Source organism: Chiloscyllium punctatum, chromosome 39 (assembly GCF_047496795.1).
Source record: "Chiloscyllium punctatum isolate Juve2018m chromosome 39, sChiPun1.3, whole genome shotgun sequence".
NCBI classification, from domain to species: Eukaryota; Metazoa; Chordata; class Chondrichthyes; order Orectolobiformes; family Hemiscylliidae; genus Chiloscyllium; species Chiloscyllium punctatum.
This window is the reverse complement of record NC_092777.1, coordinates 5,576,118-5,603,055: the sequence shown is the minus strand read 5'-3', so window position 1 is coordinate 5,603,055 and position 26,938 is coordinate 5,576,118. Positions and strand designations below refer to the sequence as shown.

Sequence of the window (26,938 nt, the reverse complement as noted above, 5' to 3'; positions counted from 1 at the left end):
GTTATCCCAGTGGAGAATTCCCATCTTTTAATGATAAATGAGCTCCGTTCAATGTGTTATTCCATTGTATGGGAGCATCACCGACAGCACTAACACAGATCAGCACTTCCAGAGAGAAGGGGAGGAGACATCAGTATCTGAGAACGTTAGACTGGAATGTTCCAACAATGGATCAAGATCTGCGGACATTAGACTGGAATTTTCAAAAAATGGAACGGAGTTTATCCAATGATTTTTCTGTCCTTTCTACATATTATGATCGGTTGTCATTATCATTGCGGATCTATTTTGCTCTTTGCATTATTCAATACTTTTATTATCCTCTCCTATCTATCGTTGGTCTCCCTGGTAAGTCTCACTCTCCAGCTATTTTTTTCTACAAACCATTTATGACTGCATTACTGTTCTTTCATATAGTCTTCACTTCTTGCCACCATTATTGATCCTGTTGAGACTCTGAATCCAGATATTCACTCTGCAGACTACTACAAACTGCATCAGGGAACTAGTTCAATTACTGTATCCCTCCTTGCTCTGGCAGTGTTACTCATGGGTCTCCATGTTAACCTACTGATTTTCAGCGGTGACCCATTGCCTCACTGCCTTTGCTATTTAAATATTGGGAGCATGGGCGTCATGGTGACAAACTCCGTTTCCTTCATCTGACTACATACCCTCTCTGTCCAAGAGCTTTTTCAAATACAAATGTGGGACTTAGGCATCGCTGGCTGTCCAGTATTGACAGCCCATCCCAATTTGACTTTGAGAAGGTGGTGGTGAGCTTGCCTTCTTCAATCGCTGCAGTCCACTTGCTGTGGGTTGACCCACAATGCCGGTAGGGAGGGAATTTCAGGATCTTGACCCAACCACTGTGAAGGAACAGTCTAGTGCCAGAACACTGGAGGAGAGCAAATGTTGTCCTCTTTTTCAAGAAGGTGAGTAGACCAGTGAGCCTTACTTTGGTTGTGGGTAGAGTATTGGGCAAGGTTACAAGAGATAGGATTTATAAAAGTCTCGAGAGGAATAAGTTGATTATGGATTGTTAACACAGTTTTGTTAACTGTACGTTGTGCCTCACAAACCTTATTGAATTCTTTGAGAGGGTGACCAAATCGGTGGATGATGGTAAAGCGGCTGTTGTGGTGGATATCTATTTCAGTAAGGCATTTGATAAGGTTCCCCCACTGTAGGCTATTACACAAAATGCAGAGGCATGGGATTTGAGGATGTTTGAGCGGTTTGGATCAGAAATTGGCTAGTTAAAAGCAGACAGAGGGTGGATGTTGAAGGGAAATGTTCATCCCAGAGTTCAGTTACTAATGGTGAACCGCAAGGATCTAATTTGGGGCCACTGCTACTTGTCATATTTACAAAAACCTAGATGAGGGCATAGAAGAATGGCTTAGTAACTTTCCAGATGACACTAAGTCTTTGAAGTTGTGGATAGTGCCGAAAGATGTAGGAGGTTACATAGGGATATAGATAAGCTGCACAGCTGGGCTTAGAAGTTGCAAACGGAGTTTAATGTGTAAAAGTGTGAGCTGATACACTTCAGAAGGAGCAACAGGAATAAAAAGTATTGGGCTAATGGGAAGATTCATGGTCATGAGCAGGTCAACAGCGATCTTGGTGTCTATTCATAGATCCATGTAAGCTGACAGCCAGGTTGATAGGGTTGTTAAGATTGTATAGGTGGTGGTGATTCAGTACGCTTGCCTTGCTGAGCACTGCACCTGAACCCAGAAAAAATGAAAAATGAGGCACTGACTCTCCCTTTATTACCCATTGTTGTCCATGTCATTTATTTTTGACGCCCAGAATTGTGTATAAGTTTAAAATTGTTAGAGAACTGTGTAAAAGGAAGGGAGGTGTGCAACAAGCAGGGCAGTCCCCCACAGCAAGGGACACATCTGCGCCTGAATCATTGACCTCAGCGAGCGCTCCCGGGGACTCAGCTGTGGAGCACAGCCTGGCCTTGGAGTTGGTGAAACTCTGAGAGAAGATCGATTCAACGATGGAGGAGACCCGGGATAGGCTTGAACCAATTTCAGTCATGCTGCAGAAGCGTGGCCAGGAGATCCAGCATCTCAGGCAGTATATCATGGAGGTGGAGCAATAGACTGCAACCTCTGAAACCGTGGTGGAATCCTGGGCGTGTCAAGTCCAGGCCCTGGAACAGCAGGTACGGACTTTGGAAGAGCAGGTCGATGACTTCGAAAATCAAGGCTGTCTGAACAACATCTGCCTGGTCGGCCTGCTGGAACAGAAAGATGAATGCCAGCTGGTCAGCTTCTTGGAGCAATGGCTCCCGTGGTTATTGTAGCTGGAAGTTGGGTCGGGCCGGGTTCGGGTAAGTGGGCCCACCGGTCACAATGCACAGGCCCGAAATGAACCAGCGCCCCCACCTGGTCCTTGTGTAACACCAGCAGTTACAGAGATAAGCAAACCGGGCTGGAAGTTTCTCGAGCAATGAGGAAGGAGCCACAGGCTCTGATATGCAAAGGATCGCGAATTATGCTTTTCCAGGACTTTTCTGCGATCGTGATTTGCAAAGGTAAGGCCTTTGATGAGTTACAAAGACGGCTGAGGGACTTGAATATCCAGGACTCTGTTAGATGTGCTGCAATATTACATTTCAGCCATGGAGGGTCCATGTTTAATTTTGACTCACCATAAAAGGCAAAGGACTTCCTGGACACCTTATAGTAGATGGGCTGGCTCAAATAATGTGGACAATAATGTTTACGTTATCTTTTCTCTGTGGTTTACCTGTTTGTTGGTTTCTTTTATATATTTGAGGGCATCCTGCTTCTTTTTCTTTTTTCTCTCTCTTCTTCCTCTCTCCTCCCGTTATCCTTTGTTTTTAATTTGATCATTTCCTTTTCATTTCTCTCCCTTTTTATGGGATGGGGACGTGGTTGGGGAAGCCGGGTAGTGTTTTATTTTTGTTTTTCTTAACCTGGATTGCCGAGGGTTATAACATTAATAGGACGGGTTGAGTGCCCACTTTAAATGTTCTTGTTATAAAATGCGTGTAACCTTTCCTAACATTATGCTGTCTGGGGCTAAAGAACAGTTTCACCTGAAAGGAGCCATGAAGGGGTTAATGTATGGTATGAGCATCACCTGTGGGGAAGGGACAAAGTCTCCATTCATTTGTGTTAGATGTTGGTCTGTTGTAGACGTGGATGTTAGAAGATTTTGATTTGGTAGTTTTTGAAGTTGTATTTTTAAATTTATATAAACTGTATTTATATAAACTAAATTTATATAAATTTATATAAATTTCCTTCGGTATGCTATGAGTGGGGTTCTTCCTCCCGGGGGTCACGTACTATTTCAGATTTCTATGAATAACAGTTCATTTAAATGGTGCACCTGAAATGTTAAGGGGAGTCATTCACCAATTAAGAGTAAAAAGATGTTTTCAAGCCTGAGAAAAAAGGAGGGTTGATATTGCCTTGCTGCAAGAAACACATCTAACCAGTAAGGAGCACTTCAAGTTACAGCAGGGAGTGTTCGGACGTGCGTTTTTTTCTCATCCTTTAATTTGAAAAGCAGAGGGGTTACTAACTCATCAAGAAGAATCTTCCATTTCAACTGTGAGACCAAATTAAGGATGAATATAGGCAGTTTAAGCTTCTTAAAGCTTTAATATATGGAGATATGAATAGGATTTTGAATGTTTGCTGCACCTGGCACATTCCCTCAATTTTTTTAACAAGTGCGCTTTCTGGGTTAATGGCCATTGAGACCTTTAATGATGTATTAACCCCGAAGTGGACAGGATGCCTCGGGGTAACGGGTATGTCCCTGCAATCCTGAACAGGGAGCTGGAGTTGGTGGGTGTGTGGAGTTGTCTCCATCCTGAGGGGAGGGGCTTCACCTTTTTCTCTCAGCCACGTAAGTGCTGGACGAGGATTGGCATTTTTATACCCTGTTGACCTTTTTGAATTCTTTACTGTCCTGCAAAATTGGGAAGGTAGCTATTTCTGATCATGCAGCAGTGTAGGTGGAGTTTAAGTTCGATGGTGATGGGACAGGCTCGCGGCACTGGCACATGGCTCCTTTCTGCCTGAAATATAGCAAGCTTATTGAGTATTTTTCAGGGGAATTTAAAATGTTTTGGGACATTAGTTTGGTTATGGCCAGTATTCCATCGGTGGTCTCGGTGACTGCCAATGGCCTATGCAAGGAGTTTCATTATTTCTTACTCAGCGACCAAGAAGCGACAGAAGGCAGAACAGTAGCGTATGCTCAAGGCTTGCCTGAATGCAGCAGAGACAGTATACCTTGACAGACCGTCTATAACCAAGTTGCAGCAGATTACAGGCCTCAGGGCTAGTTTGAATGCTGCACTTATCCAGACAGCAAAGAGGGAAATCTCCTTTGTGAAACAGAGATTATTTGAGCATGGTGATAAACGGGGTAGATATCTAACATACCTGGCCAGAAAGGAGAATACCCCATAATCTATCACATCCATTAGAGAGAGTGTTGGAACTCAGGAGAGTTGAAGAAGGTGATGCTGGGTTGAAGTGTTGCAGCTGGGATGAGGTTGGGAGAGGGGTGAATTGGAAACTGATGAAGTTAACATTGATGCCGTGTAGGTGGAGGGTCCCTGCAGTCCTACTGCCTATCTGCTTCACCTCTGACCTATCACCATCACCCCTCCACCTGCATCTAACTATCGCCCTCCAAGCTACTTTCCGGCCAGCTCCACCCCCACTCACCTATGTATCTCTCAGAATCCTTTCCCCCAATCCCTTAGTTTCCCCATGAAGGGGTTATGCCTGAAAGGTGGATTCTCTGCTCCTCGGCTGCTGCCTGACCTGCTGTGCTTTTCCAGCGCCACACCTAGATCTCCAGAGTCTGTAATCCTCTCATTCTCTCAGCCTCTAAAAGTAAGTGATGAAAGTATTTGCATTCTTTCTGACATGTTACCTGACAGAGTGATAATTTGTGGAATGGGAACAGAAATTTAGTGCTCCCTGTGTAAGATCGGGCTGGAGATCCAAATCAAGATTAGAGACGTAACTCTGGAGTGAATGACCGACCGTCAGTTTCAGAAATACAGTTTTATTCTTGAGAACAATTTAGCAGGATCCAAGATGGGAGTGACACCTTTTCTGGTAGAGAAGTCAAAGAAAGACCAGGAAATTGAGGAGTTTAAAGACAAATACCCAGGAAAGTTTCTAGACTGTGTAATAACAAGATCTCACTTTCATAAGTTACAGCAAGAAGCAAAAAGTAAAGAGAAAAACAAAGGAGCGGAAGTTTAATTAGCTGGCCCGTTGTTTCATGTAACGGTGCAGGGAAAAACCTGAACAGGCAGAGGTGTTTAGTCCTGAAAGGCTAATGGCATTACAACAGAAATTTACATAAATTGATGCATACTCAGAAAAAGGAACCAGAATATGTTGTCGAGCGTTAGCAACTTAAAGAAAGAATCCTAAATGAAATTGGAGACCATGCAGTTTAGTGCAGAGGAGAAATGGGCCAAAGTTTACCAGATTGTTTTGGCCTCGCAGACAGGAAGTGTTATGGATATCATATGAACTACCTGTAGGAGGTCATCTAGGTATACCTGCAGGGGGTCACCTGGAAGACACAGGCTAAGGTACAAAAGTATTTCTACTAGCCTGGAATGCACAAGCTTGTGGTTATTTTTTGCCATGTGCGTCATATACGCCGAATTGTACGTCAGCCACAGGGAGGACAAAAACCAGAAACTTTGTTGTCAAAACTTGCGTTCAATGGACCTTTTACGTGGGTTATGATTAGTTGCGTAGGCCCTCTTTCTAAACTAAAAGTGAAAACAAACATTTGCTGACCATAACGGATGTATCTGTCAGATTACCAGAAGCAATTCCATTATGGAGTATTAAGGCAAAAAGGGTGATGGAGGGGTTGGGGGTAGCTTTCTTTACTCAGTACGGGCTACCTACAGAGGTTCTGTCTGACCAAGGGAGTCAATTCACCACTTGGCTGTTTAAATAAATCATGGATAGCTTAGGTATACAGCACGTCAAATCAAGTGCGTCCCAAACTAAATCATAGGGAGCCTTGGAAAGTTGGCATCAGACGCTGAAGACCATGTTAACAGCGTACTGTCAGGATTGGCCAAATGATTGGGATATAGGTGTCCCATTAGATTGCTTGCCATTAGAGATGCCCCGAACGAATCTACTTAGTTCACTCCCTTTGAGTTAATATTCGGACATGAAGTGAGAGGTCTTTTGGAATTAAAGAGAAATTAACAGGACCGAAGTCGAAGATCTCACAATCTCACACTTGGATTATGTATCTGATGTGAGGAAGAGATTAAATAGAATATGTGAGTTAGCTAAACAGCACCTGAAGAGAGAGCAGCATAGAATGAAGCAAGTGGCAGGTAAAAACTATGAAAATTTATGGGTTTTTTTCGTGGGGATGACACCAGTGGGAGGAAATCTCTTCAAATCCAAGTTTAGTGTCCCCTTCCAAATGGAGAAAAATGTAGAGTCAGGTAAATTATCTGGTAAAAATTCTGGATATAAAAAAAGTAGCAGGTATTTCATGTGAATACGTTGTAGTCTTACTAATATATAGATAAGGAACAGGGGAAACAGCTGATAGTTACTGCCCCACAGAGTGAGGAATCAAAGACAGATGTCATGAGGTTTGATATGACGCAAAATACTTTAAATAACAAGGAAGTCCTTGAGGAGTGGGAGACAATAGCGAGTCATCTGTTCGAGCAGCATTTAACACAGTTGATTGTTCATTGCAGCAGTATGAGGACATTTGCAGAACCATGGAAGTAAGGATTGCTGTTCTGATAAGCAACACTCCTGCAGGCTAAATCCTCACAAAGCCACCGAAGCCCAGAAGGAAGTGGATGCGATGCTCAACATAAATATTATTTAAGTGAGTCAGAGCGAGTGGAGTACGCTGAGTCTGTTAGTTCCCAAACCAGATGGGACACAGTGATTTTGTGTGGACTGTCAGAAGGTCAACGCTGAAACAAAATCAGGCTCCTATCCAATAACAAGATTCACAGACTGCATAGGTAAAGTTTGACAAGCCACACACATCACAAAGTTGGATTTACTGCATGGTTATTGGCAGGCAACTTTTTCAGAGAAAGTGAAAGAAGTTACTGTGTTTGTAACCTGAAATGGGCTACATCAATTCAAAGTGATGCTCTTTGGAATGAATAATGCACCAACCACCTTCCAAAGACTCATGACCAGAGTTGGGGCCAGATTAATAAATTGCGCAGTTTATCTGTTAGGTGCAGTGGTCTTTAGCAAGTCATGGAAAGATCACATGTTAAAGTTGGCAGAGCTCATTGACCGATTACAAAAAGGAAAACTGATAATAAATGAAAAGAAAGCAGAATTTGCGAAGGCAGAGGTGACGTTCTTGAAACATTTCATTGGACATGGAAGTTTGACTTCATGGATCGCAAAGACTTTGAGATATGTCCACAACCATCCTCGATGAAAGAGGAGCTTTGATTTTTGGCACTGAGTAGATTCCATTGGAAGTTTGTTCCAAAATTCAGCAGCGTTGTTGAACCGCTGATGGATTTACTAAAAAAGAAAACAAAACTTTGGTGTATAGAACAATTCCAGCCGGCACTTGAGAATTCAAAATCAGCATTAACTACTGCACCAAGTTTTAGCTACACCAAATATTTCAAAAGTCTTTAAAATTGCAATTGTTGCTAGCGATATAGCATTTTGAGATGTATTGATGCAGGAACATGAGGATGGAATGGAATGGCCAGTTGGTTACCTGGAAAAAAAGTAACCGAACACCCACCAGAAATAAGTGCTCCACTATTGAAAAAGGATTCTTGAGTTTGGTATGGGCCTGGCAATATTTTATTGTTTATGTGACAAACGGGTTGTCGGAGATGGATGTATAAAACTACAATCCTTTTGCATTTTTTTGATATATTTAAAGACTAAAATATGAGAATATTTAATTGGAGTCTGATGTTACCGACTTTTAACTGCAAAAATATTCATATTGTGGACCGTAAAATTGTGTTAGCAGATGTGTTATCACAAATTTAAAGGAAAAAGTGCAGATAAGATTTGACATATTGCAATGTTACATATGTGTGCAGAATTAATATGAAAGGTATAAGTTAGATTAATTACTTTTGCATTTCGTAGTTTTGGGATTCAAAATTACAGGAAAAGAAATGAAGCCATTTTTCATTCTGATCATTCATTTCTTTTTCCTGAAAGGGGGGTGGAGGTGTTATGCAGCTAAAAGCATGTCTTGTCACTTTAAGACAGAACGGATTTTTCTGAATATAATGTACAGCCTGAGCTGCCAGCTAATGGTCAGGCTTTTCCAAATGTAACAATTGGCTGGTAAATGGATACCTGAGTTTCAGTTGCTGTTTTGGTAATAATTAGTTTAAATAATGCACAGGATACCAGAAGACAATGGATTTTGAATATCATTGTTTTGACACGTGGAAACCAATCAAATTATGAGAATTTAATGTGTCACTGGGAGTATATGCACCTGGCATTTTGAACACGAGACGGAGAGTAACTACCAATGAACAGCAGAGCAACTACTGTAGAGACGGAGAGGTAACTGGCCATCTAAAACACTCTCTATCAAAGATACATTTTCATGTAAAACCTAGTTGCAGTTAGAACAAAAAGGAAGATGACCCATGGATATCAGCAGCTGGAAGAGTGAAGACAGCGGAGGATACAGAGACTGTGTGATCTTGAGATTAATTGAATGTAATGTTTCATGCATGGGTTATAGGAACAGCGTTTTTTTTTCGAGTTGGTGTCAGATAGTCAGCAGTTAAGAAACGGGGTTTTATATTTGTGAATAGTTTCTGTTCGTGATCACTATTAAAGTTAAGAAACTAAATTGTCATTTTTCTTTAAATAGTGGAATGTCGGAGTTTTTGTCAATCATATTTTAACAAATTACGTGGCGCAGTGAGCTTTTCTGGTGTTTGCTGTAATTAACAGAGGGGTTCGACCTACACATCGTAAATGTCCATCCACATTAAACCCATTTCTTTGCACTTGGTCCATATCCTTCGAGACCTTTCCTATCCATATATTTGTCCAAATGCCTTTTAAATGTTGTTAATGTACCCCCCAAACGAATCCGCTGGCAGCTCTTTACATCTGCGTACCAGCCTTTATGTAAAAACGATGCTCCTCCGGTTCCCTTCCCTGCTTCCATCTAACATTAAACTGACACCTTCTCATCTTTGATTCTCCAAACTTTGGGAAAATACTGAGAGCATTCACCATATCCATGCCCCACATGATCTTATATACCTCTATTCGTTCCCCATTCAGTCTCCTCTGCTCTAAAGAAGAAGACTGAGAATGTCTAAACTCTCCCTTTAAACCAAACCATTGGGTTGTGGCAACTTCCTTGTAAATTTCCACTGCATTCTTTCTAGTTTAATAACATCCTACTTTACACAATACTGCAAGTGTTGCCTCGTTAAAGTCTTGTATATCTGGAACATGACTTCCCAACTTTTATACTCAACGCCCTGACTGATGAAGGCCAGTGTGCCAAAAGCCTTCTGTCTACCTGTGACTCCACTTTCAGAGAACCGTGAAACTGAACTTCAAAGTCTCTCTGTCCACTACCCCCCTTAAGGCTCTACCATTCACCATGAAACACCTAACTTGATTTGACTTTCCAAAATGCAAGACCTCACACCTATTTAAGTTAAATTCCATTTGCCAGTTCTGGGCCCACTTCCCCAGTTCATCAGGGTATTGCTGTATTTTTTATAACCTTCCTCACTGTTCACGATATTTTAGTGTCATCTGCAAATTTAATCATTATGCTTGTTACAATCTCATTCCAATCATTGATAAGAGATAACAAATAGTAATGGGCCCAGCACTAACCCCTGAGATTCTCCACTCGTTCACTAATATCCTTCACGTAAGAAAAATTCCATCCTTACCTGATCTGGCCTCCATGTGACTCCAGACCCACAACAAAGTGCTTGACCCTTATCTACCCTGTTGGCAATTAATGTGGGCAATAAATGCTGCCTATCCAGCAATGCCCTCATCCAGAAAATGCATTAAAAAAGTTACAGGGCTCCATTCCTCCAAACATCCTTCCACTATTAACCTCTCCTTCCTAACACCAAGCCAATTGTGTATCCAATTTTGTGCTCCCCCTGCATGCTATGCGATCGAATCTTCAGAGAGTCTATCATGTTGAACCTAATCAAAGGAGAAAGTGAGGACTGGAGATGCTGGAGATCAGAGCTGAAAATGTGTTGCTGGAAAAGCGCAGCCGGTCAGGCAGCATCCAAGGAACAGGAGAATCGACGTTTCGGGCATCATTCCTGAAGAAGGGCTGATGCCCGAAACATCGAACCTAATCAAAGGCCTTACTGAAATCTATACCGACTACGTCTACTGCTCTCTATGTCTACTGGTTCAAGAATCTAAGTAAAGCCTTGTTCCTATAATTATGAATCCTTGCCGATGGAGTATTTGAGGCAATCTCTACAGATTTGATCTCCTTTGTAAGGAATAATCTCCTTACCACAGACACAGATGTTTGTACCATGAAATGAGAGGGAAGAAGCTGAGTGTTTAATCTGTAGAGCTATGAGAGAATAAAGGTTGTTGCACTGAAAACTTGAGGATTAATTGCGATCACTTATTTCCAGAAGAGACATTGATAGGGTGAGGAATTCCATACTTTACCCCGGTTTGATTTGTATGATTTAATGTCATGTGTTCATCAGTACAGGGAAACACTTTATTTATGAGCAGTGGAGGTAGATCATAGTAAGGATGGACAGACAGATCAAATAGACTTGTACAGAGCAAAGCATACAGTTTACATTAGATTAGATTACTTACAGTGTGGAAACAGGCCCTTCGGCCCAACAAGTCCACACCGCCCCGCCGAAGCGTAACCCACCCATACCCCTACATCTACATTTACCCCTTACCTAACACTATGGGCAATTTAGCATAGCCAATTCACCTGGCCTGCACATCTTTGGACTGTGGGAGGAAACCGGAGCACCCGGAGGAAACCCACGCAGACACGGGGAGAACGTGCAAACTCCACACAGTCACTCGCCTGAGGCGGGAATTGAACCCGGGTCTCAGGCGCTGTGAGGCAGCAGTGCTAACCACTGTGCCACCGTGCCGCCCACACACATTGCACAGGATGTGCACTAGATAAGATCAACACGAACAAGATGAGCATTATTTGAACTTAGTGAGTCCATTCATCAGTCTAACATGGCTTTCCTAATTGTTTCAAAGCCCTAATTAACTCTCCCCATTAATAAGCAGTCAGTGTGTGACCCTGCACTGAACATCGTGTTGTTCACAATCCCCAACTGCAGCCATAATTCCATCTGATTCAGGTAGGCATTCTCACCAGCTTCCGCCCTACATAGAGAATATTATGCTGTCTTCTCGGAGTTGAAAGATGACTTCTTGAGATTTCACACAAAGCATTTCGCTTCCCTCCTCACTGCAAAAAAAAACACATTAAAGTCCCACATGTGTATGATGGGCAACGGAGCCACCTAGAACAACGTGGAGCAGTCTATCTGTGCAGCCTCGGCTCCACTTGTTCATCATGTTAAAGCATCAATTAGGCGGGAGTGTGGTGCTGAAAAAGCACAGCAGGTCAGTCAGCATCCGAGGGGCAGGAGAATGCACATTTCAGGCATATGTTTTTCATCAGGAATCAGCATTGATTACCTCATTCTATCCCTCTGTAAGAGCGTTGAGGGTCTGAATGGTCTCCTTCTCCTGTTCCTGTGTCAGTGACTCATGGGGCAGAATGGCCTACTCCTGATCCTGCATAAGTGACTCAATGGGCTGAATGGTCTCCTCCAGTTTCTGTGTAAGTGACTCAAGGGGCTGAATGATCTCCACCTGCTCTCCCGGTGTAAGTGACTCAAGGGGCTGAACGGCAACCTACTTTTCCTGTGATAGTGACTCAATTGACTGAGTGGTCTCCTGATGTTCCTGTGTAAGTGACTCAAGGGGCTGAATGGCCTCCTCCTATTCCTGTGTAAGTGACTCAAGGGGCCGAATGACCTCCTCCTGTTCTTGTATTATGGACTCAAGGAGCTGAATTGCCTCCTGCTGTCCCTATGTAATGACTCAAGGGGCTGAATGGCCTCAGTTTCTTCCTGCATCAGTGACTCAAGTTGCTGAATGGCCTTCTCCTATTCCTGAGTGGGTGACTCAAGGGGCTGAAAGGCCTCCTCCTCTTCCTGTGTAAGTGACTCAAGGGGCACAATGGCCTCCTCCAGTTCCTGTGTAAGTGATTCAAGGGGCTTTATGGCCTCCATGTGCAAGTGACTCAAGGGGCTGAATGGCCTTCTCCTGTTCCTGTGTAAGTGACTCAAGGTTTCTCAGTAACAGCAGAAACTACTGGGTTCACCACAGAGTTATAAGTTTCAGTGACTATCTCCTGGTTGCTACTCTCTGACCATTTTTACTGGATGCTGATTTATTGCTTTTCCCTCCTGGAGAACTGTATGTGAGAATTTACTTTTTTTTTGCCAAGTGGTTGTGTTTATGGGATCTGACTATATTGGTACAGTAAGTTAGTAATAGAACCGTATCTACTATTCTGTTAAGTTTTTGAATCGTGTTCTTATTCTAATTTCCTATTTCTTTGATAATATTTTAATGGTAGTGCTCAAATAAACTGTTTTGTTTACCATCGAATAGTTTCACCAATCACATTACATCTGAACCAGTTGTTATATCTGCCTTTAGAAGAACATAATGGTTGGATTTAAACTACCACGTCAAAATATTTTAAAGGGTCTCTGGCCTGGTCCATAACACTGGACTCCTTGCTTCCTGTGTAATAGGCAGGAGGGTCTGAATGGGCTATTCCCTCTTCTTGTTCAGTAGTTTCAATGGGCTGAATGGCTTCCTCATATTCCTGAGAATTTATCTTGCTCCATGATTTGTCAATATTTCATTCACTGTGTCTGGTGTGTGTCAGGACTTTTGTTGCTCTGTTGACAAAATCTCATTATTCGACTCTGTCCGTGGGGATATATCAGTATTCCACTTGCTCACACTCGCGCATGTGGCAGGATTTCAGCTGTTTCTTGAGGACAGTGATGCTATGACAATCTCACTGTTTGTAAATGACACCAAACCTGGAAGAATTGTTAAGTCTACGGAGGAAAGTGTGGAATTCTAACAGGACAATCACAAGTTGGTGCAGTTTTCGGGCAGATGGGGATCAATGCAGAGCAGTGTGATATGATGCAGTTTGGTAGGAAGGACATTGAAAGACAATATAAAACAGGCTGCACCATTATAAAGGGGGTGCAGGAGAAGAGGACCCTGGGTGGATATGAGCATATTGTTGAAGATATCAGGCCAAGTGGGGAGGACAGTAACTATCACAGATTAGTTTCAGTATCTGAGCTGTTTACAGGGGGTGGTGCAGGAGGGAGCCTCCGTGCTCCCTTCTTGGGAGGTGGTGGTGATGATGTGTTGTGAGCCCACCCTCCTGCCCACCGTGACCGTGGGGATTCCATTTGTACCAGCTCGACACAAAAGGTAGTTGGGTCCTAAGTTGTGCCGGGGGAAGACGGAGTTGCCAGTGCGTTTAAAGTGAGAATTGTCCTTCACTGAACATTGCTCCTTACTCGGTTGGTGGGACGTGGATGTTTCAGAATCTCCACACGAGGCGTCCCCTTCCTTCTTTGGCTCCTACCAGGGTCCTCCCCACATGGCGGAGGGAGGGGGGAGGGAATGGATATCGGGCACTCCACCACCCGGCTTGGCTCTTGCTGTCCAATTCCAGGCTGTTTCTCCTGGAATGGGAGAAAGGGAGGGAGGGATGGAGGGTGGGAGTGGGTGTCCCTGCTGTTAGTGCTGGTGTAGGTGGGGATAATGGCAAATGGTGACGTTTTCAGAGGGAGTCTGTCGACAGCGTTGTATCCATGCACTGTACTTAATGTGGGGGGTTAAGTGGACGGGGTGACAGAGAGAGACACACACAGAGATAGAGAGATAGGGAAGGTGTTGTATGCAGGAATGAGAGTGGTGGAGCGTGAGCCTTTTTTGGGGGTCGATGCTGTAACAGATATACAGTGACTGTGAGGGAGAAGAGATAATACAGTGACCCTTATCCTGACAGAGGGGGGAAGGTTATTGTTGCTTGTCCTGTATTGCTGGACATTTCTTCAGACCGCAGATACAGCACTGAGCTGGGTGGGGAGCTCAGACCATGCTCGGTAGGTCTGGTGGTGTGCACCCCTCTGGGAAAAGAATGGTCCCCCTCTGTACTAGCCCATCCAGCAGGCCCTCCGTGCCCAGGTCGACAAACCATGATGTAATTGCCCCTTATATGCCATGCTCGGGATAAACTGTGCAGGGCAGCTCCGAACTGAGAAAGCTCAACTGTGGGCCCATTGGCCTTTCAAAGATGGCACCAGTGCCAGGGGTCATGGAATATCTAGGGGCACCCGGGCGATGGTGCGTACCTCCAGCCATGACGGGTGGGAAAATCGTGGGTAGTTAATGAAGTGAGTTCAAAAGAATAGCACCAGGAAACTAGATCAGCTTCGTGCGGATGATCCCTCTGTCACACTCAACGCAAATGGTACTGAGACAAATTATTGTTATATTCAGCCCAGTGAGTCATAGATTCTGTTGAAACCACTCCCATTTACAAAGCTGTAGAACAAATACTCATCCAAAACTCTCCACTATCTGACCTCACACCAATCTCCCTTTTTACCATCTTTCCTGGGAAGACTGGCTCATGTTATAGGATGCTATCGAAGTGTCCACATTTCAGCATTCTGAAACCTGGGAACGCATCCTTCCATGACACTGTCTCTCAGTTTCCCCCTCGTTGTCTATACACCAAACCCCTCCCATGTAGTGATGCTTAAACTGATTCCCCTGCCATCTCTCTCTGGCAGTGATGTTCACACCCACAGCAGCCCCTTGTCATGGCACAATGGAGATATGGAGCTGTAAACGGATGGGAGCTGCACATCCTGTCACTTCCAGCATGGGCTGCAAGTTTCCCTACGCTGGGCAGCGATCTAATACAGTGTTACTGAGCAATGCGCTGGGGTGGGGTACACAGAACTACATGCTGGGAGGGTAACTGCTCCTGGTTTACAGATTAATTCACCAGTGATCACTGCACAGTCCCTGTGCTGGTCAGACTATCTGGCTGAGGTTTATTAATAATGCAATGATGTTGTCAGTGCAGCTCCCCGTGCTGGACAGATATGTAGCCTGTGCACTGTACATCCTATTGGTGGGGTGAATAGGGGGGAAAAGATGATGGACAGGTCAAGGAGTTCCACGGAACGTTCTGTCCTCAATATTCTATAACTGACATTCCCTGGAACATTCTGTCCCCAACATTCTATAACTGACAGTCCCTGGAACGTTCTGTCCCCAACATTCTATAACTGACATTCCCCGGAACGTTCTGTCCCTGACATTCAATAACTGACATTCCCCGGAACGTTCTGTCCCTGACATTGTTTGTGAACAGCCGGACGTCAGTGAATTGAACAAACGATAAGATCCCGAGGGAAGAGATCCCGTTCCAGGGAGAAGGAGACACTGTTCCGAAGGCCCCTCAGGCAGGTAAAGGGATGAATACATTTTCCCTGCGTTTACATTTCTTCATGACACAGGATCGACCACAATTTAAACTAAAATACAGGAAATTCCAAACTCCGTTTGTCTTCAGGAAACTGGGAGAGGATCCTTCAGGACAGCAACGTTTCCACCCTCCGTATTAGAAACTGGGAAGGAGTGACCTGTGTCTGCTCTCGAGTGATCGAGTGTGTGGGAATGTTCTAGAAACCATCCGTCCTTATGGATGTGTCTCTGTGTGTTTGGGGAGGGAGGGTTTCTTGTGGTTTATGTCACATTTTTGTCAGTAATTCATAGAACATAGAAAAATACAGCTCAGTACAGGCCCTTTGGCCCTCAATGTTGCGCCGATCTAAGCCCACCTAACCTACACAAGCCCATTATCCTCCATATGCCTATCCAATGCCCATTTAAATGCCCATAAAGAGGGAGAGTCAACCACTGCTACTGGCAGGGCATTCCATGAACTCACGACTCGCTGAGTAAAGAATCTACCCCTAACATCTGTCCTGTACCTACCACCCCTTAATTTAAAGCAATGCCTCCTCGTAATAGCTGACTCCACACGTGGAAAAAGGTTCTCATGGTCAACCCTATCTAAACCCCTAATCATCTTGTACACCTCTATCAAGTCACCCCTAAAACTTCTTTTCTCCAATGAAAACAGCTCCAAGTGCCTCAGGCTTTCCTCATACAATCTTCCTACCATACCAGGCAACATTCCTCTGTACCCGTTCCAGTGCCTCCACATCCTTCCAATAGTATGGCGACCAAAACTGCACACAATACTCCAGATGCGGCCGCACCTGAGTCTTATACAACTGCAACATGACCTCAGGACTCCGGAACTCAATTCCCCTATGAATTAAAGCCAGTACGCCATATGCCTTCTTAACCGCACTATTTACCTGGGTGGCAACTTTCAGAGATCTCTGTACATGGACACCAAGATCCTTCTGGTCATCCACACTATCAAGTATCCGACCATTAGCCCAGAACCCCATCTTCTTGTTACTCTTATCAAAGTGAATCACCTCACACTTACCTACATTGAACTCCATTTGCCACCTTTCTGCCCAGCTCTGCAGCTTATCTATATCCCACTGTAACTTGCCACATGCGTCCTCACTGTCAACAACTCCACCGACTTTCGTATCATCCGCAAACTTGCTCACCCAACCTTCTCGCCCCTCCTCCAGGTCATTTATAAAAATGACAAACAGCAATGGTCCCAAAACAGATCCTTGCGGAACACCGCTAGTAACTGCACTCCAAGATGAACCTTTACCATCAACTACTACCCTCTGTCTTCTTCCAGCCAGCCAATTCCTAATCCAAACCTCCAACTCACCCTCAATGCCATACCTCCATATTTTTTGCAGTAGCCTACCATGGGGAACCTTATCAAATGCCTTACTAAAATCCATATACACCACATCTACTGCTTTCCCGTCGTCCACCTCCTTAGTCACCTTCTCAAAGAATTCAATAAGGTTTATGAGGCACGACCTGCTCTTCACAAAACCATGCTGACTATCCTTGATCACATTATTCCTATCCAGATGTTCATAAATCCTATCCCTTACAATTCTCTCTAATACTTTGCCCACAACAGAGGTGAGACTCACTGGCCTATAGTTACTAGGGTTATCCCGACTCCCCTTCTTGGACAAGGGAACCACATTTGCTGTCCTCCAGTCTTCTGACACTATTCCTGTAGACAACGAGGACATAAAAATCAAGGCCAATGGCTCTGCAATCTCCTCCCTTGCTTCCCAGAGAATCCTAGGATAAATGCCATCAGGCCCAGGGGACTTGTCTATTTTCTCCCTTTCCAGAATTTCCAACACCTCTTCCCTACATACCTCAAAGCCATCCATTCTAATTAATTGTGACTCAGTATTCACATCGGCCACAATGTCCTGTTCCTGAGTGAATACTGACGAAAAGTATTCATTCAGTGTCTCCCCAATCTCTTCAGCCTCCACACGCAACTTCCCACTACTATCCTTGACTGGACCTAATCCTACCTTAGTCATTCTTTTATTCCTGAAATACCTATAGAAAGCCTTTTGGTTTTCCCTAATCCTACCAACTAAGGACTTTTCATGTCCCCTCCTTGCTGCTCTTAGCTCTCTCTTCAGATCCTTCCTGGCTACCGTCTAACTCTCAACTGCCCCAATTGAAGCTACACGCCTCATCTTTACATAGGCCGCCCTCTTCCCTTTAATAAGGGATTCCAATTCCTTATTAAACCACACGACCCTTTCCTCCCTGCCTGACATGTACATACTTATCAAGGACACTCAATAGTTGCTCCTTGAACAAGCTCCACATATCAATTGCGCCTTTCCCTTGAAGCCTACTTTTCCAAGCCACGCATCCTAATTCATGCTCACTGCATCATAATTTCCCTGCCCCCAGCTATAACTCTTGCCCTGCAGTGCACACTTATCTCTCTCCATCACTAGAGTAAAAGTCACCGAATTGTGGTCACTGTCCCCAAAGTGCTCACCTACCTCCAATTCTAACACCTGGCCTGGTTCGTTACCCAGAACCAATTCCAGTGTGGCCTCACCTCTTGTTGGCTTATCTACATATTGTGTCAGGAAACCCTCCTGCACACATTGCACAAACACTGACCCATCTAATGAACTCGAGCTATAGCTTTCAATATCTGGAAAGTTAAATTCCACCATAACAACCACCCTATTACTTTCACTCTTCTCCTGAATCATCCTCGCAATCCTTTCTTCTATGTTTCTAGGACTATTAGGAAGCCTGTAAAAGACTCCGAACAGGGTGACCTCACCTTTCCTATTCCTAACCTCAACCCAAACTACCTCAGATGGCGAGTCTTCATCCATCGTCCTTTCCACCGCTGTAATACTATCTTTGACAAGCAACGCCACCCCTCCCCCTCTTTTACTCCCACTTCTGACCCTACTAAAACATTTAAACCCTGGAACCTACAACAGCTAATCCTGTCCCTGTTCTACCCATGTCTCTGTAATAGGTTCCCATGCCCTGCAGAGTTAGTTTAAGCTCCCCAAAGCGCGCCAAAAAAACCTACCCAGGTAAGCTTGCTCCACACCAGCTTCCGGGTCCGCTCTGTGCTTTTTAAAAAAAATCTTTCAAATTTAAACCGTTAAACAAACGTCACCGAGCCTTCAACCAGCCACTGCCAAACAGCCCTTATCTGCTCCGCTGAGAGAGTCAACTACTATGAGCAGTTTAAGGAGGTTTTGCCTGATGATTCTGGATTAGTGGTGCTGGAAGAGCACAGCAGTTCAGGCAGCATCCAACGAGCAGTGAAATCGACGTTTCGGGCAAGAGCCCTTCATCAGGAATAAAGGCAGTGAGCCTGAAGTGTGGAGAGATAAGCGAGAGGAGGGTGGGGGTGGGGAGAGAGTAGCATAGAGTACAATGGGTGAGTGGGGGAAGAGATGAAGGTGATAGGTCAAGGAGGAGAGGGTGGAGTGGATAGGTGGAAAAGAAGATAGGCAGGTAGGACAAGTCCGGACAAGTCAAGGGGACAGGGCTGAACTGAAAGTTTGAAACTAGGATGAGGTGGGGGAAGGGGAAATGAGGAAGCTGTTGAAGTCCACATTGATGCCCTGGGGTTGAAGTGTTCCGAGGCGGAAGATGAGGCGTTCTTCCTCCAGGCGTCTGGTGGTGAGGGAGCGGCGGTGAAGGAGGCCCAGGACCTCCATGTCCTCGGCAGAGCACCCTATCTCTTGCAAAAATATCATTCCGTATTCCCAATTTCTCCGCTTCCGCCGTATCTGCTCCCAGGGGGACCAGTTCCACCATAGAACACACCAGATGGCCTCCTTCTTTAGAGACCGCAATTTCCCTTCCCACGTGGTTAAAGATGCCCTCCAACGCATCTCGTCCACATCCCGCACCTCCGCCCTCAGACCCACCCCTCCAACCGTAACAAGGACAGAACGCCCCTGGTGTTCACCTTCCACCCTACAAACCTTCGCATAAACCAAATCATCAGCCGACATTTCCGCCACCTCCAAAAAGACCCCACCACCAGGGATATATTTCCCTCCCCACCCCTTTCCGCCTTCTGCAAAGACCGTTCTCTCCGTGACTAGCTGGTCAGGTCCACAACCCCCTATGACCCACCCTCTCATTCTGGCACTTGCCCCTGCCACTGCAGGAACTGTAAAACCTGTGCCCACACCTCCTCCCTCACATCTATCCAAGGCCCTAAAGGAGCCTTCCACATCCATCAAAGTTTTACCTGCACATCCACTAATATCATTTATTGTATCCGTTGCTCCCAATGTGGTCTCCTCTACATTGGGGAGACTGGGCGCCTCCGAGCAGAGCGGTTTAGGGAACATCTCAGAGACACCCGCACCAATCAGGCAAACCGCCCCGTGTCCCAACATTTCAACTCCCCCTCCCACTCTGCCGAGAACATGGAGGTCCTGGGCCTCCTTCATCGCCGCTCCCTCACCACCATACGCCTGGAGGAAGAACGCCTCATCTTCCGCCTCGGAACACTTCAACCCCAGGGCATCAATGTGGACTTCAACAGCTTCCTCATTTCCCCTTTCCCCACCTCATCCTAGTTTCAAACTTCCAGCTCAGTTACTGTCTCCTTGACTTGTCCGGACTTGTCGATCCTGCCTAGCTCCTTTTCCACCTATCCACTCCACCCTCCCCTCCCTGACCTATCACCTCCATCTCCTCCCCCACTCACACATTGTACTCTATGCTATTCTCCCTCCACCCCTACCCTCCTCTAGCTTATCTCTCCACGCTTCAGGCTCTCTGCCTTTATTCCTGATGAAGGGCTCTTGCCTGAAACATCGATTTCGCTGCTCGTTGGATGCTGCCTGAACTGCTGTGCTCTTCCAGCACCACTAATCCAGAATTTGGTTTCCAGCATCTGCAGTTATTGTTTTTACCTCTTTGCCTGATGATTGTTTCCCTCGATCCCGGAGTCAGACTGAACTGAACTATTGAGATTTCTTGGCCAAAATGTTCATGCAAGAAAGAATAAGAATGTAGACACCCTTTGGCAAGCCGCTGAGATTTGTCGCAGATTGAATAGGGTTCGATTTACAAGCTGTAAAAGTGCCAAGGACCGAACAGCTATGTCAATCACTTTGGAACAGTGCCTGATCTTGCAGCATGAGCATGGAATGGCACCTCAAGTTTTCACACAGGCCCTGGATTGCTTGAGGAGCGAGGGATGTCGCCGAGAAAACACGATGAAGAATGTTGGATGTCGCAAGTACGCATTTAATATTCTACAATTGAAGGCTTTTCCAAAACATTACAGACCACCAGAAGGAACGTTTGGAAAAGTCAACACTTAAAAATAGGAAAAAGACCTTAAACAAATGTGACTGCTATGATTGTCTTCTAATTTCTAGTAATAGTTGTGGGGTTTTTAACAGTGAAACATACATAGTAAAGATAGCTGTCCACCAAAAAGCAAGAGTAGCTGTTGAACAGTTAAATGTTTCTTGAGATGTAAATGTTCCACCAACCCCCAATTTGGTCTTTTTCCTCTGTATATGTAGAGCATGCTGTTTTGGTTAGTTTGTCAATATGCAATATAGTACATGATAGAGTAGATTGAGGGACTGCCATTTGAAAAGAATTTTTGTTTTTTTTTAATTCAGTCCTTTCCATTTGTTATTCCAGCTCCAATTATTTTAATAAATCCCTGAATATAGGGACACATTTGAAAATCTCACTGGGTCCCCAATTAAATGGGTCCCTTTGCCTCCAGGCTGATAAATAATGGATTTGTTTTCCTTCCTCACAGTTAACGTAGTGACCATCTACGTCCTGCTTTATAAAGATTGTGGATTGTCTCCATGTGTCAGACGTTACCTGGGGGCCATGGCAGCGGCGGATCTCCTGGTCATTATATTCGACCTGATACTGAGACACATTCCCATTGTTTATCGGGACCAGTTTTATTTCCTGAGGGTCTCTGTCTCTGTGTGTAATATCCACGCCATCCTGCTTTATGCAGCCACTGACTGCTCTGTCTGGTTCACCGTCACTTTCACCTTTGATCGGTTTGTGGCCATTTGTTGCCAGAAGCTGAAAAGTAAATATTGCAGTGAGAAAGCAGCTGCTGTGGTTCTGGGAGCAGTGACTGTGCTGAGCTGTTTAAAGAACATTTTCTGGTATTTTATGCTCACGGCTCGGTATCGGCTGGAGAACACACCCTGGTTTTGTGGTGCAACAGACACTGTTGTATTATCCAGTGTCTGGGTCACAATCGAGTTCCTCCACCACATTCTAACCCCGTGTGTCCCATTTCTCCTGATTCTGCTGCTCAATGTTCTCACCGTCAGACACATTTTAGTGACCAGCAGAGCCCGCAGGAGACTCCGCGCTCACACCAATGGGGACGCTCAGACTGACACTGAAATGAGAAACCGAAAAAAATCCATCATTTTACTGTTTGTAATCTCGGCCAATTTCATCCTGTTATGGTCAACGTTAATGCTGTATTCTATATGGAGACGGATGGATTATTTTGGGTATCGGTCTGTGTATCTCCATCTCTTTGTGCGGGAATTGGGCTTCATGCTGCAGCTCCTCAGTTGCTGCACAAACACAGCGATTTATGCCGTGACCCAATCTAAGTTCAGGCAGCAACTGAAGAATGTGCTGAAATATCCCTTCACCCAAATCCATCCATCAATCAAATTCTCTCATTAATCACACCATCCGGGATTTTCTCATTTCAGTTCAGTGTTCCAGCGATGGAACAGCCTGTCGCTATGGTAACAGACTGAGGGTAGCACTGGTTTGTCTATCCTTATCCAACAGGGGGGTTACAGGGAAACATTTAAATGTTTCTCACAACTCAGGGGCCAGTGAGAAAAGGCACCATCCCACTGACTGTATCCATCACTTCCATTTGTAAACAATAAAAATGTTCATTAAAGCGTGTCGAGCAGCAGAGTGAACGATGTTGTTGTGTGTCTTTGTTTTGGAGAAGCTGAGCTGTAGGGAGACAGATTCAGCCCCAAGTCCTGGTCCTCAGGGAAGGGGAGGAGACCCGGCCCTTAGCTCAGGAGCTGAGTTTAACTCCCTCTGTCTCTCCACTCCAACCTGGCCTCCCCATTTCCTCTCTCCTACTCTTTCTACTCAATTCTCTCCCTCTCTTTCCTCCACCACCTCTCCCATTCACTCTCCCTCGTCCCCCTCTCTCTCGCACACACCCCCAAACCTGCCTCCATTCTTCCGTCTACACCTCCCCCTCACTCTCTCTCTCATGCCGTGTCTGTCTCCCTCCCGCAATTCCATATCTACCTCATTTCCCCCTCCTCCCATATCCATCCCCACCACTGCTCATGCAGCCTCACCACCAACCCCTTAGTCTCTGGGTCAGAGGGGAAGGGAAGGACCAGTGAGATAGTGTGTGTCAGATAGACAGGGGGGGAGGGAGAGAGATTCAGCCAAAGAGAAACGGAGGGAGATGGGGAGAGAGAGAGAGAGAGACGAACTAGGAGCGGGATCGAGAGTGTGAGAAGGTGGAAAGAGAGTGAGGGGCAGGGAGAGAGAGGGGCAAGAAAGGGATAGGTTGAGGGAGAGAGAGAGAGACACGGCAGGAGATAATGAGAGTGACGGTCAAGACAGAGAGTGGGCGAGAGAAAGTGTGAGACTGAGAGAGGGGCGAGGGAGGCGGCAAGGAGAGAGAAGAGAGAGGCGGGACGAGAGAGAGAGCGAGGGTGAGAAAGAGAGGAGTGTGTGGGGGTGGTCGAGAGAGAGGGGGCAGGAGAGAGAGAGGGAGAGAGTGAGCGCGAGGGGGCAAGAGAGGATGAGTCAAAGCGAGATGGAGGGAGGGAGAAAAGGGGTGAGAGAGAGAGGGAGAGAGTGGGCAAGAGAAAGATAGAGAGAGGGGGCGAGATAGAGAGAGAGAGAGACAGACGGGCGAGAGAGGGCGACAGGGAGGGGGTGGCAGAGGAGAAGAGGTTGCGAGAGCGAGAGCAAAAGAGAGAGGATGAGAGAGCGCGAATGAGGGAGAGAGTTTGCGAGAGAGATAGGGAAGAGTGAGAGAGAGAGGCGAAGAGTGATGACAGAGGTGAGAGAGACGGAGTGAAAGAGAGAGATAGAGAGAGACAGAGAGAGAGTTGGGTAGAGAGAGAGAGTGGGAGGGAGGGCCGAGAGAGACAGAGAGAGAGGGAGAGCGAGAGAGTGAGAGAGAGAAAGAGAGAGACGAGAGAGGGCAACAGGCAGGGGTTGAGAGAGGAAGAGAGGGTGTGAGAGTGAGAGCGAGAGGGAATGAGAGAGCAAAGAAGGGAGGGAGGTGTCGAGACAGAGGGAGGGCAAGAGTGATAGAGGGGAGTGAGAGAGGGCAGCAGGGAGGGGATGAAAGAGCCATAACGAGAGCAAGAGTCACAGAGAGATGAAGAAAGGAGGCGAGCAAGAGGGAGAGAGTGTGTACAAGAAAGACAGCGAGAGAAAGAGGGGGCGACAGAGAGAGAGGTCAAGAGGGAGAGAGAGAGGGGGTAGATACGAGAGAGAGTGTGAGAGCAAGTGCGAGAGACAGTGCGAGAGAGAGAGCACGAGTGAGCGAGATAGAGAGAGAAATGGTCGAGAAAGAGAGAGAGAGAAGGGGGCGAGATAGAGAGAGAGGGCTACAGAGAAAGAGGGGGGGAGAGTGAGAGAGAGGCTGCGAGAGAGGTAGAGGGAGGGAGAGAGGGGGAGACAGAGATGGAGAGATGGGGCAAGCGAGAGGTAGAGAGATGACAGAGAGGTAGAGAGAGAGGAGGCGAGAGACAGAGGGAAGGCCATAAGAGACAGAGAGAGAGAGAGAGAGAGAGAGACAGACAGAGAGAGGGGTAAAAGAGGAAGAGAGGGTGCGAGAGCGCTGAGGCAAGAGTGAATGAGTGAGACAGGTGCGGAGAGAGACAGACAGACAGTGGGGCCAAAGAAGGGAAGGTGCGAGAGAGAGAAGGGCGCGAGATAGAGAGAGGGAGTTGATAGAGAAAGGGATAAAGAGAGAGAGGGAGAGAGTGAGCGAGAGAGAGCGAGAGAGGGCAAGAGAAGGGCCAGAGAGGGAGAATGAGAGAGAGCGAGAGAGCCAGATAGAAAGAGAACGAGAGTGAGGGCCAAAGGTGCAAGAGAGAGGGAAAGAGGGGGCAGATATGAGAGAGAGTGTGAGAGAGCAAGAGAAAGGCGACAGAGAGAGAGCGAGGGGAGGACAGGGAGGGGGATACAGAGAGAGAGACAGAGATCACGAGCAAGTGAGAGGGGGAAGAGCGAGAGATTAAATTTAGATTACATTACAGTGTCAAAACAGACCCTTCGGGCCAACAAGTCCACACCGACCAGCCAAAGCGCAATCCACCCATACCCCTACATTTGCCCCTTACCTAACACTAAGGGGAATTTAGCATGGCCAATTCACCTAATCTGCACATTTTTGGACTATGGGAGGAAACCCACGCAGACACTGGGAGAACATGTAAACTCCACACAGTCAGTCTCCTGAGGCGGGAATTGAACCCGGGTGTCTGGCGCTGTGAGGCAGCAGTGCTAACCACTGTGCCACCGTGCCGCCCACAGATAGGGGCAAGCGAGAGACAGAGGGATGAGAGAGGGTTACGAGAGGGAGAAGAGGTGAGGGAGGGAGGACTGAGAGAGAGAGGGAGAGAGAGAGACAGACAGACAGAGAGAGCACGAGCGAGAGAGAGAGAGAGAGACAGTGAGATGAGTGAGACGGGGTCAAGAGAGAGGGCGAGAGAGCGAGGAAGAGTGAGAGAGATAGGAAGAGTGAGAGAGAGGATGCGAGAGAGGGAGGGGACAGAGAGAGGGATAGAGAGAGAGTGGGAGAGAGAGGGACAGTAAGAGAGAGAGGAGGTGAACGAGAGACAGAGGGATGAGAGAGAGAGGGGCACGAGAGAGAGAAAGATGAGGCGAGAGAGGGAGGGAGAGCTGAGAGAAACAGACAGACAGTGTGAGAGAGAGGGACGAGAGAGAGAGGGGACGATGGGGGTGAGAGAGGAGAAGATGGGGGAGAGAGAGTGGATGATGTGGGAGAGAGGGGACGAGAGAGGGACTGAGAGCGGAAGATTGGGGGAGAGGGGGACGAGAGAGGGAGGGAGAGAAGAGGATGGGGGAGAGAGGGAAGAGAGAGAGGGGATGATGGGGGAGAGAGGGGAGAGAGAAGGGACGATGGGAGAGAGACAGGGAAATGAGGGAGAGAGAGGGGACGATGGGGGAGAGACAGGGGAATGAGGGAGAGAGAGGGGACAATGGGGGAGAGAGGGGAGAGAGAGGGAGAGAGAGGGAGAGAGAAGGGACGAAGGAGGGAGAGAGAGGGGATGATGGGGAGAGTGAGGGGAGAGAGAGTGAATGATGCAGGGAGAGAATGAGGGGACGAGAGAGGGCGAGAGAGGAGACAATGGGGAGAGAAGGGGAGAGACAGGTGCCGAGTGGGGAGAGAGGGGACGAGAGAGGGAGAGAGGAGATGATTGAAGGAGACAGAGGAGTCAAGAGAGGGAGAGAGGGGGACCAATGAGGGAGAGGGGGGAGAGTGGGGGGGGAGCGAGGGGATGAGAGGGGGAGTGAGAGGGGACGATGGGGGAGAGAGGGGATGAGAGGGGGAGAGAGAGAGAGGATGATGGGGGAGAGAGGGAGAGAGGGGGACCAATGAGGGAGAGAGAGGGGACGAGAGAGGGAGAGAGAGGGAGAGAGAGGGGACGATGGGGGAGTGAGAGGGGATGATGGGGAGAGGGGAGAGAGGGATAGAGAGGTGACGAGAGAGGGTGAGAGAGTGGATGATTGGGGAGAGAGGGGAGATAGAGGGAGAGAGAAGGGACGAGAGAGGGAGAGAGGGGGCCGAGAGAGGGAGCGAGGGGTACAATGAGGGAGAGAGAGGCGACGAGAGAGGGGAGAGAAAGGGGGAGAGAGCCGCAGAGAGAGGGGATGATGGGGGAGAGAGAGGGGACGAGAGGGGGAGAGAAAGGGGATGATGGGGATAGAAGGAGATTGAGGGCACGATGGGGCGAGAGAGATGGGACGAGAGAGGGAGAGAGGGGATTAGAGGGCAGAGCAAGATGAAGAGAGAGAGGAGGGCGAGAGATCGGGGTTTAGAGAGAGGAGACTAGAGGGAGAGAGAGGGAATTAAAGGGGAAGAGAAAGTGGATGAGAGAGGGAGAGAGGTGACGATGGGGGAGAGAGGGAGGGATGAGAGGGGGCATGAGATGGGGAGGGAGAGGGGAAAATAGAGGGTGAGAAATGGGGGAACAAAAGAGAGAGGGTAGATGTCGAGAGAGAGAAGATGA

General features: G+C 46.7%; 1 protein-coding gene across 2 annotated transcripts; it reads left to right on the top strand.

Moving 5' to 3' along the window:
- Positions 1-2,005: 2,005 nt before the first annotated feature.
- Positions 2,006-22,469, top strand: LOC140464206 (probable G-protein coupled receptor 139). 2 transcript variants are annotated; one of them, XR_011954875.1, is made up of 2 exons: positions 2,006-2,554; positions 6,773-7,015. XR_011954875.1 is itself a non-coding variant. In XM_072559055.1 (2 exons), the coding sequence occupies exons 1-2, from the start codon at positions 2,470-2,472 to the stop codon at positions 22,359-22,361; spliced, it is 996 nt and encodes a 331-aa protein (XP_072415156.1). In that variant the 5' UTR covers positions 2,006-2,469; the 3' UTR covers positions 22,362-22,469. The 2 variants fall into 2 exon arrangements, 1 of the variants encoding a protein (XP_072415156.1); XM_072559055.1 differs by lacking the exon at positions 6,773-7,015 and adding an exon at positions 21,451-22,469.
- The last annotated feature ends 4,469 nt before the right edge of the window (positions 22,470-26,938 follow it).

Excerpts from the sequence above, each read along its gene's own strand:
- LOC140464206 (XM_072559055.1), top strand. The coding sequence starts at position 2,470 with ATGAGGAAGGAGCCACAGGCTCTGATATGCAAAGGATCGCGAATTATG. Across the intron at positions 2,555-21,450 it reads TGCGATCGTGATTTGCAAAG|TTAACGTAGTGACCATCTAC; the intron begins GTAAGGCCTTTG and ends CCTTCCTCACAG.